General features: G+C 38.4%; 1 protein-coding gene and 1 long non-coding RNA gene across 9 annotated transcripts in view; one reads left to right on the plus strand and one right to left on the minus strand.

The window, feature by feature from the left end:
- lama2 (laminin, alpha 2) overlaps positions 1-15,349 on the minus strand; it is a 206,846-nt gene that overhangs the window by 91,614 nt on the left and 99,883 nt on the right. For all 8 annotated transcript variants that reach the window (XM_044376462.1, XM_044376459.1, XM_044376460.1 and 5 more), the window contains exons 20-21: positions 13,009-13,095; positions 4,880-5,091 (exon numbers count right to left, since the gene is read on the minus strand). In XM_044376462.1, coding sequence (XP_044232397.1) covers positions 4,880-5,091; positions 13,009-13,095 — 299 coding nt within the window. The remainder of the gene's footprint in view (positions 1-4,879; positions 5,092-13,008; positions 13,096-15,349) is intronic.
- On the plus strand, positions 8,477-8,828 carry LOC122999523. Its single transcript, XR_006407766.1, has 2 exons — positions 8,477-8,544; positions 8,645-8,828. It is a non-coding gene; the product is annotated as an uncharacterized LOC122999523 (long non-coding RNA).

Below are 15,349 nucleotides of genomic sequence, written 5' to 3' on the forward strand. Positions count from 1 at the left end.
TGTGTTACTTTGTATGACTTCAACTTTATTAAAACTTATATCCTACTCAGGAAAAAAGACACACCCACACACGCCAATCAACCCCTTAGATATACAATTAAAAGCTTGAACATCACAGCTCCCATCTGGTGTATGGGTTGTCAGAAGCACACACACATACACACAAAAATGCACGCAAAAACACACACCTTCTCAAGAAATTAGTAGCACACAGCACATCGCGTCACATAGACACAAATGTGTACTCATAGCCTGCTTTACCTCCTGCCATTCTCTCCTGTTACATGTAAAATAGACAGAAGGACAGACCTGAGTGTGGGATGAGAAAGTGAGAGAGAGGGGTACAACAGATGTCCACACACACGCAGAAATACTCAGAAATATGCAAAAACACACATACGGTACACAACATACATTGATTTCTTCTTCACACACATATGCAATGAGGCGCACATGCCCTCCCACACGCCTACTCGCACACATACACGCAAATGTACGCACATTAGACACGAGAAAACACGCACATATACAGTACGTTCTTCTCCGCTTCACACACACATTCTCACACACAGTCTCTCACCCCCCTAGCTTCACCCTTCAGGGACCATCTGGACTCCGTTCTGTCAGTCGCTACAATGCGCGCCTTGTTGAGGGATAAAATGTTGCTTTTTGTTGTGGTTTTTTTTTCTTTCAGTGCTGGCCTTGATGGTGGAGATAACATTTTTTTGCAACATGAAATACATCATGTTCTGTTACCAAGCAATCAGCAATCTCTCATATCAGCAAACTGCAGGAATACCTATCGTGCATCTATTCTATATATTATTAGCACTACAACGGTGCCGTAGTGAGGAGTCCAGGCTTTATATAATCTGTTAAGTATACATGCATAGTGCTGTACACACCAATTGCAAATTTAGTCCATACTCAAGGTAAACAAGTAAACATAGAGGTCATTAACATGTTGTTGAGATATGATGCTCAGGAGCCTTGAGGGGAAAATAACAATGACACTTAATGTTGTTTAGTAAATGCATTCAAATGTTAATTACACGCTTACATAATAAGATATATATGTTTCCTTTTTGTTTGGCCACTGTGGCACACAGTAGTTTTGTGTCATTTAGTTTCTAAAATAAAGCCGCACAATCCAAGGGGGAAAAAAATAGCAAATACAGTCCATTTTGTCATTCTTTAGAAGGAGTTTGCAAGGAGTCCTTGAAGGCATCACACAGTATCCTGCATTGGTAGCAATATACAGTATAAAGTATCAGACTTCAAAAAGTGTTTGTATATTGAACAATTGAAAGCAGCCCTGCACAAACACTACTTAAATGAGCAGACCAACTGGTGGAATTCAGTTTTAGGCTGTTTGACTGCAAACACCTCAAAAGAAGCTGCTGACAAGAAGGCCAAGTGTTTCATATTTTATTCTCTCATTCAGAACTCAAGAGCTGGGATTCAAACCAGTGACCTTCAAGCCACAGACTTCTTGACTTCATGTATGAAAGTCCTATGAAATTAGACTCTATGTACCTCTTACTTCATTTTTACTTGCACTTGTACTTTATATGGCAGAGCAGAGCAGTCTGAATCTGTTATGTTGTTGTTAGGTGTAATTAACCAATTAAATCAGACTGTTTTTTTATTATTCCTTCAGGTTGGATTTCATTTTTTTCATATTTTTTTTGTCCCTAAATCAAAGCATGTAAAAATACTGTGTTGTGGTATAAGTGCCATCTACCCCTATGTAGGACATGCTGGAGGTTGTCATCTTGCTTTACATAAAAATATCAAAAAATATTAAAAACTGTGAAGTTGAAGTGAATTTCCATGAATTTAGGTGTGAGATAACAATGAAACATTTTTTAATTTTCTGTCAGCAATGACAAGAAACTTCCAGGTCTATATTTTTATTCTGGGGCTCTAGTGGAATATCTTTGCATGATTTGCAATTAAAAACTCCTGATTTATCATAGACTAGCTCTTTATGCAAGCCCTCAGTTCAGCCTCTGTCTGAAACAGGCTGTTTTAACTCCTGTCTCTTTAAGGTCCCCTCCTGATGAGCCCACTCTGTTCTGATTGGTCAGCTCCCAGAGGCTGCGTTAACAAACAATATTAGTCGGATTTCACTTTTTTCCCTCATTCTTTACTTGAAATGTCAACTTCTCAAATACAACCGGACATCTTTAAGCCCGAGTCAGATGCAGATTATGAGAGTGGACAACATAAACAACGTGGAAAACAAAGAGTCAGAACAGACAGCCGTTTATTCGCATGCGCCACTCATCTACAAGGTAGATAAACCATTGCAAATGAAGCCTGACCTTTTGACTTAAAGGGAGCGTTTTTACATACGTACACCTCAAGTTTTGGAACAATAACAGAAAATCACAAAAAATAAAATAAGTCCCCTTTAAATTTTGAGTGCAAACTTCTGCTGGTATATTCGTGCTATTTCAGAGTCGAGTTTGAACTGCTTTAGTCTCATTAAATGCTGCATTGATCTGACCTTTGGTTGAGTGAAAAACAAAATACATGCATTTCAGACATTTACTTTTTTGGGCCTATCAGTTCCACAAAAGCCAGAGTCTCATCACAGAGGACTGTACTGGACAGTCCATTAGGAACAGAGAAAATAGAATTGTGAGGTTTCAGAAAGATCCCCAAAGGGTTTATTGATCTACTGTATGAAGCATCTATGAAACATTCATTAAGTGTCAGACACACAGGAAGCATAATTACATTATTGAATTACTACATATTCACTATGTTCCAGTGATTGGACAAAGTGTGACAGTGCAATTCACACATCTTCTCAACAACTTCCAAATGACTTTTCCCTATGTGAAAAATGGTCAGGGGAGTTAATTTTCTTGAATTTATTCCTCAGACAAATTACTTTGTGGTCAAGTTTGCTTGCAAAATCAAACCATTTTCCATCCCCTGACTGGATTAAAATGAACCAATATTAGTGGGAGAGACAAAATGGCTGCAGCAAAAAGGTCCGCAGATGGGAACTTTGACATCAAAAGAAAAAGTAAAGGATTTTTACAGTCTAATAGTGCACAAATGGACTTGGCCTGAACTCTCCTGCTCCACTCAATAAAATTCATTAAGACTAGGAGCGATAGGGAGAGGGAGATAGACAGGGAGAGGGAGATAGACTGACAGAAGGGGGGAGAGAGAGAGTTGTTGTGTTTTAATAATTCCTGCTGGTCTTTTGTCATTCGTACAGGATCAATAACAACCCTCCATCTCCCAGACACGAGCAGCCGATCAGCACTGTAGGAGAGCAATAGATCAGGCTGATTAATCAATAGCCATTTAGCTGGGTGGAGAGGGGAAACAACTACAGAACAATGAACTATCAAATACACATTAATACCCTCTGTCAGCCTGTCTACCTGCCTTTGTACTTGTCTGACGGTTTTATCTTTCTAGTTATTGGTCTGCCTGTCTGTCGCTCTTTGCTTCTGTCTGTTAATCTGTCTTTCTGCCTGCTTTCCTGCCAGTGCCACTCTGTTTTTGTCAACAACAAAAGTCTTAATGAAGATTTTCACAAACAGGCACCATCTGTACGTCTGTATTTGCTGCCATCTCTCTCTTTCTCTCTTATTCTCTGCCTATCAGTTCCTCCCTTCTTTTTTTAAATTTTTTTTTATACAGGTATAGTTTTTATTCTCACTCTTAAACACAGCTGGCAGTCAGTGGGCTGCTTCGACATCACACCTCCGACTAGCACAGCTGCTTGCCAACGCACAATCACACACACACACACACACACCACACTCCAGATGGTGTAATATCTACTCAATGTTTTAGTGAAAGGATTAAAGGTATCATTAACTAAAATTGAGTTTCATAGAGGAAGTGCTACTCTTCAGTGTAACACCCCTGCTGAGAGACTGAAGCTACACTACCGGCTTTTGTTTATAATCATTTTTTAGTAGATTATGTTTTCCCTCTAAAAGTCCCTGTGTGTGAATCTTTTTCTTATCTGATTACATCTTATTCTGATGTTTATAGACAATGTCAAGACGGTCTGTTTCAGTCAATATGTTGCTTTTATCCAATTTATTCTCAATGTCCCAGGGTCAGTATATGGGGATGAGGGGTGGCGGTATGCAGTGTATTTTTTTGACCACTAGAAGCAGCCAAAATAATACAGTTTCTCAAATCTTACAAATAGGGGCTTTAAAATCACAATGATGATGATACAAAGTCTGAATTGTCCCCTTATCAAACATTATGATGGTAATACCAATACCTCATTTACTAAAAATATGATTTGTATTTGTGGAATGTACAATAAGGTGTCAAAACTTTAAAGTGATGCTACATTTGCTGAACAGCGGCCACCGTGTTTGGCAGTTAGAGAAAACTGGTGAATGCAAAATGCACTGTAACAATAGTACAAGAAGCAAAGAGTATTAAAGTCTGCAGACTAGCTCAACGGTCAGTTACACAGCAATATCTATCAAACATTGGCTAACATTAGCCACCATAAGCTACTGGTCGTACCATACCAGGTAAGGCTGTAGCAGCAAAATTGCCGAGTGTATTGAATTGAGCGAGGGTGTGTTTGAGAGCTTATGAGTTGAATATTTGACTTGTAGAAGAAATAATTTCTTTCATCAGACATCACAAAGTATTGCTTTCAAATAATATATGGACCTAAAATCTACTGTACAGCTAATATTAACAGTAATTGGAACATTTGATTATGTTTACACTTTTGTATTAGTTTATTACTTCCTTGATTGTTATTTTGATTAGTTTTATGTATTAACTGTAGCTTTCAACAGTGACGCCACATGAGTAAACCAGAGATTTACATGTATATTTGTTTCTTTGTTTATTTTTGATGTTTACTTACGTTGGCAGTTTCTTGCTGTGATGGCGTCTCCATAGTAACCTTCAGCGCAACTGTCGCAAGCCGCACCACCATAACCTTGGCGACAGCGCAGACACTGGCCTGTGATTGGATTACAGCTACCAGGCACGGATAGGTCCAGGTTGCCATGGCAATCACAGGGCTGGCAGGAGCCTCCTGGCACAGTGGGCTGGCCGTAATATCCGTTGGAACATCTAGGAGGCAGCAGAGAGACAGAGAGGCGTAGTGATAATGCTGTTTCATATTGGATGCTCTGTATATCATCTGGTGCCTGGGTGTTAACACAAAGAGGATATGTGGGAACACTCTACAGGCTGTAACATTTCTAATTTGGCGTCACAAATTACTTAAACATGTCAAGACAAACAAATCCTGGAGATATTCTGCTACAGTTCCTTTGAAAGGGCCTCTATATTAGTGAGGTCTGACAATTTCTGACTTTGGCAACTTCTAGTCATAGCGTCGAATAAGACACTGATCTGCCTTTAAATATGAATGTGTTGAAACTGACTGAACTAGTTTTCACCAGGAATGTCTCATTTTTTTACAGACAAAAACAATAATTTGAAAGATGCTATAATCACATACAATTCTTCACATCAGGGCTGTAAAGAACCTCAACATTTGGATCACCGTCTCAGCCTTAGAATGCCTCAAAGTTGTAGCGAAAAGATGTCACGGCAATTTTAATTTAGGATACTACTGAATCAGGTCACATTGAAAGAGCAGATAGAAGAGAAGACACACATCTTGCTAGAAAATACAGTTTTCCTCTGCTTTCATGTAGAAACTTATCTTCGAAAATGTAGTGCTGCTCATCTTTTAAGGGCTGCAAGAAAATATGCAGTAGCTCACCTCTTCTTTCTTTCTTTTGTACAGTATCTAACAACTAAAGAAAGAAACATCTCTAAGCAGGTAAAATAAAGTTCCCCTTAGCTTTCAGCTCGCATACGATACTCATCTGCAAATACACAAACGCTAATTACAGTAGGTCTCATTCCACAGGAGTTAGCAACCGATGCCAACCAAAATCTCCACCATCAGCAAGCAATAAAGCTCATCTAGCTGTGCTCCAAGGGAATGATCAGCATTGTTATCATGAGTCTTTGACCAGACTGCTTGGCTAAAGGTACCTGTTGTATAATTCATATTAGCACACACTTGCATCACATACTGTACACACACACACAAGCATTATCCCATAGATATACACACAAAGCGCTGGAGGGCAAACACCCAAACCAAACATTTACAGACATGAAATGAGAGTTTATAAAAATAAGCTCTAATAGAGATTTTTAAAAATGAGATTCAGTGTCTTCGGGCAGTTCGTTCCAAAACAGTTTATTTACAGCAGACTATCAGGTTTTACTCAGAGTAAAAATATTAAATACATCTGAGCAAATACATTAACAAAAATGTGTGTTGGAGGTGATTCTTAAAGATATTAAGAAATCATATGTTTCTAGAGAAAAAAAAAACATGTTTCTTAGTATCTTTGTGGTGTCAGCAAATGACACCGTAATATTTTTACTGAACATAATTGAGACACTGTCTGGCTAATACATCAAAATGTAATTTGATTCTATTGTGTTATCAAGTTCACTGTATTTGAAAAATGACATGAAGGAAAATGCCATAAAATTACATCCTCTTGATTGGTATTGGTCGTGGAAACAAAAATATGAAATGGTTGTTAGCACCCTTGAGCAAGGACAAGGACACACAAATGTGTCAACTGTCACACCATTTAAGGACTTTTATTTTTGCTTTTCAGACTCTTTCATTTGATTAATAATAAGAGGAAGCATATAAGAGAAAATATATCAACCTGAGAGTGCTGCACCGTGACAAGAGCCACTGAAACTAAATAAAACAAGCTGAAATAAAGCTCTACAGGCTGATAAGGGAATTGAGATAAAAGAGGAGAGGACGGGTGAGAGAGACCAAAGGGAGGAGGAGGAGGGAGGAGGGTGGGAGGTCTTCACATTGGAAAGAGAATTGAATTTAGAGAGGAGGGAAAAGAAAGGACAGAGAGAGGGAAAGAGTCAAGAGCAGCCAGCCATTATTACCACTGACCCTCCTCAATAGAACTGGTTTATTAGCTTGTGTGTGCGTGTTGTTGAAGTGAGCGCGTGTGTGTGTGTGTATTGCTGTTGGTGTGTGTGTAGTGCTTTGAGCACATCCTTCATAGTCAAGTGGGGAAATGTACTATCAGCAATCTCACTTCTTGATAGGAGAGGAAAGAATGTGTGTGTGTTCTGTTTGGTAGACAAATTCATACTTTGGGGCTTCTATTCAACTCTGTTATCTTCTATTCTATTCCATACTGTCTTGGTATCTTGGTATCATATGTGTGGTTCCTTTTTTATAAGGCCTCAGGAGGAAGTGAAGGTATTTATACTGGGGAGTCTAGAGTGTGTGAAGGAGATATATTATGGGGGTCAGACACCTGGTCAAAACCATCAGAGGGTACAGGAAGCAGATGGTGAGCACAAGTGGTAGAGAGTTACAGAAGAAGAGGGAGAGGGGTTGGGATCGTAAACGTTATGTTCTTTTATTTTTAGTGTTATGAAAGGGGAGTTGGCGCCAGGGGATGACAGGCTGCTCCCCTCAAACATTCTTTTTCTCTGTAACTTTTAAAGCATTTTGAGATCATTTTGTTTTGTGTTACTGCATACTTTCTGTTGAAAGTAAAAATTGGGGCTGTTTTCACAAAGTAAATGGGACTTCCATATAAATAAAAATGCTGTAGATTTAAAGATATTAAATCTTTTTTATATCATTATGTAGCTTGACATTAGTGTTCCATATGTATTCAAATCTGAAAGTTTTTGTACATACATGTTTTAGCATCAAAATATCATTTTCCCAAGCCCTTCTAAAAACTTTCACCCACGTGACCAGATGTAGGTTTCTGCATGATGACATTGCCACATATAAACAGATAGAAACCCCCTAGTCTACCTAGACAGTAGTCACAGTGACAGACTGAGAGCTCACTGTTGCTGCCGCTCTGCCAAACGTGCTAACAGACACACAGACACACACAGACAGAGCAGTCACTGTTGCTGCTGCTCACAGTTTCAAAAATAAACTCTGAGCTCTCCTCCCGCCAGTAAACACCTCCGGATCAGAGCAGAATCTGGTGTGACTTGTGGGTGTTATTTTTCATGCTCTAACTTACAGTGAGCAAGTATGACACTGCTTTTTGCTAAAGGCTGAGTAGGCATTTCAATTTGAAAAATCTGTGAAGGAACACAGGTGGAGACGTCCTTCTCTTTGGTTTCCATCATATTTCTCTTTTGGTCGTTGCCTTGGCAATGCGCATCCATGAATTGGGGGTCAGAGATTCTGAAGGAGCACGAAAGGAAGGGTGCATTTGTTTGCAGAATGACTGACTCTTCCTTTAAGGCAGGAAAATAAGGTCAATAAGGTCTTATTGTCATGATCCTGTGTCTGCTTAACCTGCTGCCACTCTACAGGTGGCTCTCTCCTTGTGTGTGTGTATGTGTGTGTGTGATTGTGTGAGTGGAGACAGGTGTGCTGGAGTCAAAGCAGAGCCCAGCTGTACCTCATCACTGTTATCAAGCTACAAACACCCAGCTCTGCCACTACCACCCTGCCAGATCGTAGCCTCTGCTTCAGTCAGTGTTACTACGCTTCAAGCCACTTCACCTGCATTTATCCAGTTTTCTTGTTGTTGCCTTATTTCCTGTGCCTAACCCTGTTTCCTGCCTCCTGCAGTTCCATCTGCTCTGTCTCCTGCTCGTCTCCAGTCCCTTGTCTCGTCTCATCAGCCCTGCTTCCCTTCCCTGGATCCCCGCTCTTCCCAGCTTCCAGCCCAATCCTCAGCCCCAGTTCCCAGTTACTAGCCCAAGCTTACCCAGGCCTGCCCAGTCTTCATAATAAATACCTTGTTTCTATCATAGCCCCTGTCTCCATGCCATTGAGTGTCTGCACTTCACCTGCTCCGTCCTTTCTGCCAAAGTCAAACAGTTTTGTTTTTCATATGAGAGATTCTTTCTGTTTGTGCTGTTGTTACTGGATTGAAGTGGATGTGGTTCAATTGTTTAAAGTCTGATGACAGTTGCAGCGTTGTTTGCTTATTTTACAAGTTCACTGTAGATCAAATGCGATCAAACCATATACCTGCACAATGCTAATGAAGCAGATAAGCTGGGAGTTAAGCTCATAATTAATGATATCTAGTTTTTTTTATTTTTCTCTGAACCTTAACTTTGGTTGCTGCTTATTAAGTCCCACCTTTGATTCTGTTGGTGTCTCGTTTTATCACACTTTATATCAAAGCCAACAGTTGTTGTGTCTCATACTTAAAAGAGGAGAGCCAGACAGACAGACAAGGTGAGAGACATACAGACTGAGGCACATAATTTTTATAAGAAATAAGTCCTGACATTTTTAGTCTTTTATCTTTCTTCATCAGACACTCAATGTCACTCTTCCCTTCTAAAACATTGTGTTACTTTTCTAAAACTTACCAAAGTGCCAAAAAAAATCAAGTAGACATTTCCAATTTTCTGACCTAATTTCATGATTTCACTTTTCAATATTATCATATACCAGAGCTGTTTTATAACTGGTATTGACTCATGATTTAGTCAAGGCTGTGGACAATTCAAAATCTTTTTAAATTAAATTGTATTCAGTGTCTGCTCAGGTTTGTATTTATTCACTAGACATTGACAGTATTCATTAAAACTACAGCAACCATTTCTTCTAGTAATGCTGAACTAATACTATGCAAATACTAATTTTAACACTGCAAGTACTCTATTACCAATAATACCTCAGTGCATATAGTATAATTATAGTATAATTTGGTTGGATGTTAGGCTTAGTTTTTCCTTTTCTAATTGACCAGACTGTAATTTTTTAAGGCTGTTAGGTTAATACTGCTAAATTTAATAACATTTAAGATCATCATAACCATTATAATAGCTTTCCATTTTTCTAGATGAACAGGTAACCGATTAAAGTGAGAGATGGTGTTGAGTCAACAAAATCTAAATGAATGTGTAAAACCTGAATTACCTTTGAAGACCAATAACTTCCAGACATACTGGCAAACCCTAAACAGCACTAAATAACAGCTTACAAGTCATAGTGTTTTAGTTGACTTATTTGTTAGACAGCTGCATTTAAAAAGCTTTCAGCTAAATTCTAAATGGCTGTTTATGGACAGGAAATTAAAAAGCAGAATCACTTTTCAGCAAGGGGATAGTCTATTAGCATGGGTGGAATAGAGTAGCTTATTTTGTTAAAGCCCATAATACAGACAAATTGGCACATTACAATTAATTACCACTAACAACAACAAAAGCACTGTAGATAATGAAGTGTAATGGCAGGTAGTGTGCAGCAGATATCAATTAGACTAATAGAACAAGAAACAACCTACTGCTGATTACCTCTTTAATACAGTCATTAGTAATAAAATATTATTTTACATTATATAAGCTCCTATGTGCTTTAAGTCAGTGCAGCAAACAACAGTCTCTGTCTTTGTTTCTCTCTCCTTTTTGTTTACCAGCCGTCCTCTCTCACTGACTGGAGGTAACATATGGCATCAGAAAAGCACATGAACACAAGATTGTAAATACACAGATGCATTCTGTATATTCAACAGCACATCACATTCACATCAACATATACATACACGTAGGCTCTCTCACCAGAACAAACCAGCAAACAAACTCTCAAAGCCTTCTGATCATCTTTTGTTGCATTAAAAAAAACACATACATTTTAATAAATACACACTCACTAATGGTTGGACATGGAAGTACACTGGAATAGTTGACATACTGGTTAGGCGTCCAGTCTGCACTAGACTATGTCTGTCAATATCTGGGTTTTATTGCAATGAAGATGCCATACTGTGAGTTAAATAAATGGACTGACAGTGAGTCAGTTTGCCTTCCAGAGGCAAATGAGGTTTATAAAAAGACTAACAGGCAGACAGAGAGATTCTGCTGTGGACAGCATGGCGAGGCATGCAGACTATGCAGGGCAGCGAGCTGAGGCCCTGTAGCCACCGGCACCTCTCTTTTAACTGGCAACACACAGCAAAGGCCTGGTGAAAGTGGAAGTGAACACCTATTTGAAGCACAGTGCCTCTTACCAAAATTATTTTTATATTATTACCCACCAAACAATGACTGATAACAAAATAGAAATTCTATTTTTTTCCATGACAGCATTTTCCATTGCTATCATCAACAAGGGAAACAGACAGCTTGTACAGGAGGTGAAGCACAGTCTACAAAAATTCAAATTTCAGTAACAGAAAATTCAAGAATGAATGCATCATACTGTAAAGTTCAGTGTATACAATATCCTATAATGTTGTCTTCAGTGATAAACCATAAGAAAATCAAGCCAGCACTTTGAAGATGTCTCTTGAAATCTCGATACCCAACCAGACCTAGTTTGATATAATGCAGTCTAGTCAATATTCTCCAATGTCCAGAGTATGATGGCTATAAATCAATTGGTTTGGTATTTGGCTTTATTAATGATTAATAAATAATTTACTAAAACTTTAATCAGTTAAGTCATTAACAAGAACAACATTGGTTGGACTGTTTGACCACTTAACTGGACCAAGATCAATTCATTTAAAACTTATTAACATTTACAACTGCAGACTTAATACAGTAGATCGAAACCCCTTTAAATGACTTACTAGCATTTATAACTTTAGACTTGATGGCTTATTAAAAAGTGAGAAACATGAGTATTTATTTATGATAAATTATAAACATTACCAAATAGAAGGTATAGACAAAAACCCAAAAGTTGTTCTTAATAATGATCTACAAAGCAGTAGTAAATGACTCTTAACTCATAAAACCTTTATAAAGGGTGACAAATAAGAAATAGATGCCAATATTTATGTGTGATTCCTTCTTATGTGTCTTCATGGTACCTCTCTGACAAATCTGGTACTGCAGACCTTCATACAGAAAAACTTGAGAAAACAAGCGATAGAAAACATTCCTCTTTCCACAAGAAATATATGAGTTTTATGAGACCACTTTTTTATGTACAGTGTGTATTGAATATAGAAATAGAAAATAAAGTACCTCACATCATGGCAAGGACTTTAACCTCAGGTCTACGTCATACCTCAGCTCACACAACAATATGGTGCCAACAACATTCATTTGCTATTCAATGTTCAGCTGGCTTAAGTTACTAAACACAAGGCTTTTTCTGACAGCCTGAATTTTCAGAAATACAAGGCTAACACCTGCACCAGCAACATTTTTGTACAGGAATTAAACAACAATAATATTCTCCAAAATGAACCAAATTAAAGATACTGAATACTACCTCAGAATTTGGACTGTGGCCATTTTCAGGTCAATACAAAAACAGTCCACATGTATTTCACTGAGCCTGGGTGGTGAAAGATAACATTTACTCTGTCTGCATCACCAAACAGTAAAGACAGTAAATCCTGAAGTTTTAACAAGATTAACATCTAGAGACACTTTTCATTAGTCCAAATTGGTAAAGACACTCACAGCTAATGGAACAAGAATCAGTCAGTCAACTAATAAATACGCTGTGCACAGACAGCTAGATGGACATATAAGAAAGCACTCAAACACAAGCTAATGAGCAGCAGGTTCTGTTTTCATTTGGGAATGGCTGACTGCTGTCCAGAGTTATTTTCAAGTTGTCACTCTGAGGAATGACAACAATAATAATGGTTGTATTTTTAAGATGAGTGTTCTTATGCACACTTGAAATTATGCAGGTAATTCTGTACTGACGCCACAATTTGGTCATGAAACATACTTAGTGCTTAACTGAGTAACGTTTTATTCATGTTAATGCTGTTGTAAATTGTTAAAAAACATTTTTGATTAACAGCGATGAAGTCATTTTCCAGATCTTTATTAAGTAGTAATGAACTTAGCTAAACTTTAAAATCAACTTAAAGACATAACATTTGACATAAAGGCATATAGTTTGTGCATATGTGTGTTTTCTTTTGTGTGATTTTCTATGTTTAACTTTTGACATTCAGTGGGTGTTTTGTGTGTGTGTGTGTGTGTGTGTGTGTGTGTGTGTGTTACCTGTCACATCGTGGCCCTGTGTATCCAGGCTGACACTGGTCGCACAGCAACTCCCCTTCTTCACCTAGGTGGCAGGTGGGGCTGAAGCTGTTGTGATTGCCGAGTCGACGTTGTTGTTGTTTTTGTTGAAGTTGTTGATGGATCCCGTAACGTTGTCCCAGTGTGGAGAGGGGGAAGAGGAAGAGGAAGAAGAGGAGAGGACAGAGACGGGTTAAGGCCATTGTTCGTCTCCCTCTGCACACACACACACCTGTGTCCCTACTTTCACTTTTCAATCCTCACATTCACACTTTGAGAGACACGCACTGAACCTCTTGTCTCTCTCACAGCCACATCTCACATCTGTCTGTACTTTCACACACTCCTGAATTTGAAATCACTCTTCTTCCCTACGAATTGTACCCAAAATGAACTGAGAGAGAGACACAGAGACAGAGTGAAGCAATAGTCTCTTACCCTCATTCTGTCACCCTCCCACTTCCATAAACTATAGATAGTTCTGCTGGCTCGGGTTCCAGGTCCCAGACTGACTCACTAGCTGACAGACAGGATCGCTAACTGTGAGCTAGCTGACCGAGTTATAAGTAAGCTAGCTTGGCCAGTGAGTGTTAGCAACAAATATCTTTAAAATAACACTCAACTGTTATATAAAATGGATAATAATTGAATAATAGCTGTTGTATTAAAGGGGGAAAAAACATTTTTACAATATTTTTTAAACCAACTATACTCATAATGGCCAGAAGTTACTGTATATCAGGTGGGTGTAGAAGTTTCTTTTCAAAATTGTTTTACAGATGAACATGTGTGAAACAAGTAAAAATTTCTCCCAAAAGAAATGTTTGTGTGTAAAATTTTGAGAAAATAGTTTGATTCAAGAGGTGCACATTGTTAATTATGTGGATAATGTTATTTTGGAATATGTCATTTTATATCATAATAATGAATTGTTAAAAAATAGGTCAAATAACCGGACAGGAATGTTTGTTTTTAGTTAATCAGATAGGTGCTTCTTTATATTCATGCAAATGTAATCCAAATAGCTTGGAAAGGCGCCACATTCCTCTAAATCAGTTGTTCTAATAATAGAACATGCTGAAAGCTTTTAATCTATACAGATGTAATACAGATCCGCATTAAGATTTTTGGAGAATATTTAAATCCTGAGAGTATTTGGGCTTTTTACAAGGAATAATTGTTTAAAATTTCAAGTGAGTCAGACTCAACACCACAAAAATATTGTCTTATAAGTTTATGTTGCCGTGTGCACAAGTTGTCTAAAATTGGTTAAAATTGCACAAATGTGTAATTTAATTAGTCTACACAGAAAAAAACAATGACAGAAAAAAGGGTGGAATATCAAGATACATCAATTACATTTTTTTCCCAGGCCATTAATGTATGTTATGTGCCAAAAAAAATGATGAAATTTGTAAGAGAAGTGGTAAAAGAAGTGGAATTGAATTTTTGGGTGAAAATGTTTATGGCCCATATGTATAGACCCTATGGATAGATTGATAGATACTGCTTACTGACAGAAAAGACTGGAAACATCCTTGGCAGTGAGGTAATTAAGCCCTGGTGTAAATAAAAAGGAACAGCACTGAAAGACTAAACTAATTTCTATTGATTCGCTACAAATCGCCACCCTGCTTCCTATGCTGAAACTAATATGGACAGCACTTTGTCAGAGCTTAGACATTACTGCTAACCGAAACAGTCTGACTGGCTGGCTGGCTATTTGAGTGATTGGCTTGAGTGAACATAAGGGACTAGATGGCTATTTTGAGGGGCTGAGAGGAACAGCACCTTCAAGCTATTATTACTGGAGGGGTTAGAGGGAGAAAGAAAAGCTGAGAAGAGAGAGAGAGAGAGAGTTGTGTCTTTCTTTAGCTCTGAGAAGTTTGGACATGACGTGTCATGACTGCATGAAAATTCTCAGCTGCTGCTGTCTGTGTGCGTGTGTGTGTGTGTGTGTGTGTGTGTGTGTGTGTATGTGTGTCCATGCTGGTGACATCTGTGCACCTAACATACAGCATCTCTCTCTGGCCACTTAGAGAAATTGCAGATGCATATTAGCAGAGGTAATATTTCCTGCCGTGAACTAACGCTTCTATATTTTTTGTGCGTATCAGTTTCCATCAGAAAGCCCTCTGAAAATCCAAGGATCAAGTGGTGACCCCAGTCTTTGTAAGACCATAAAAATATACCTGACCAGGTTTCATCACCACGTAGGCGATCTCACAGGAAGATGGAAGGTTGATCAGGGCCAACAATGGCCATGAAGACATGTATTTTTATCCATGGGCCAACACGGCTTAGCTAGGCGGACTAATGCTCA

The sequence above is a fragment of the Thunnus albacares genome, chromosome 16, assembly GCF_914725855.1.
Source record: "Thunnus albacares chromosome 16, fThuAlb1.1, whole genome shotgun sequence".
NCBI lineage: Eukaryota > Metazoa > Chordata > Actinopteri > Scombriformes > Scombridae > Thunnus > Thunnus albacares.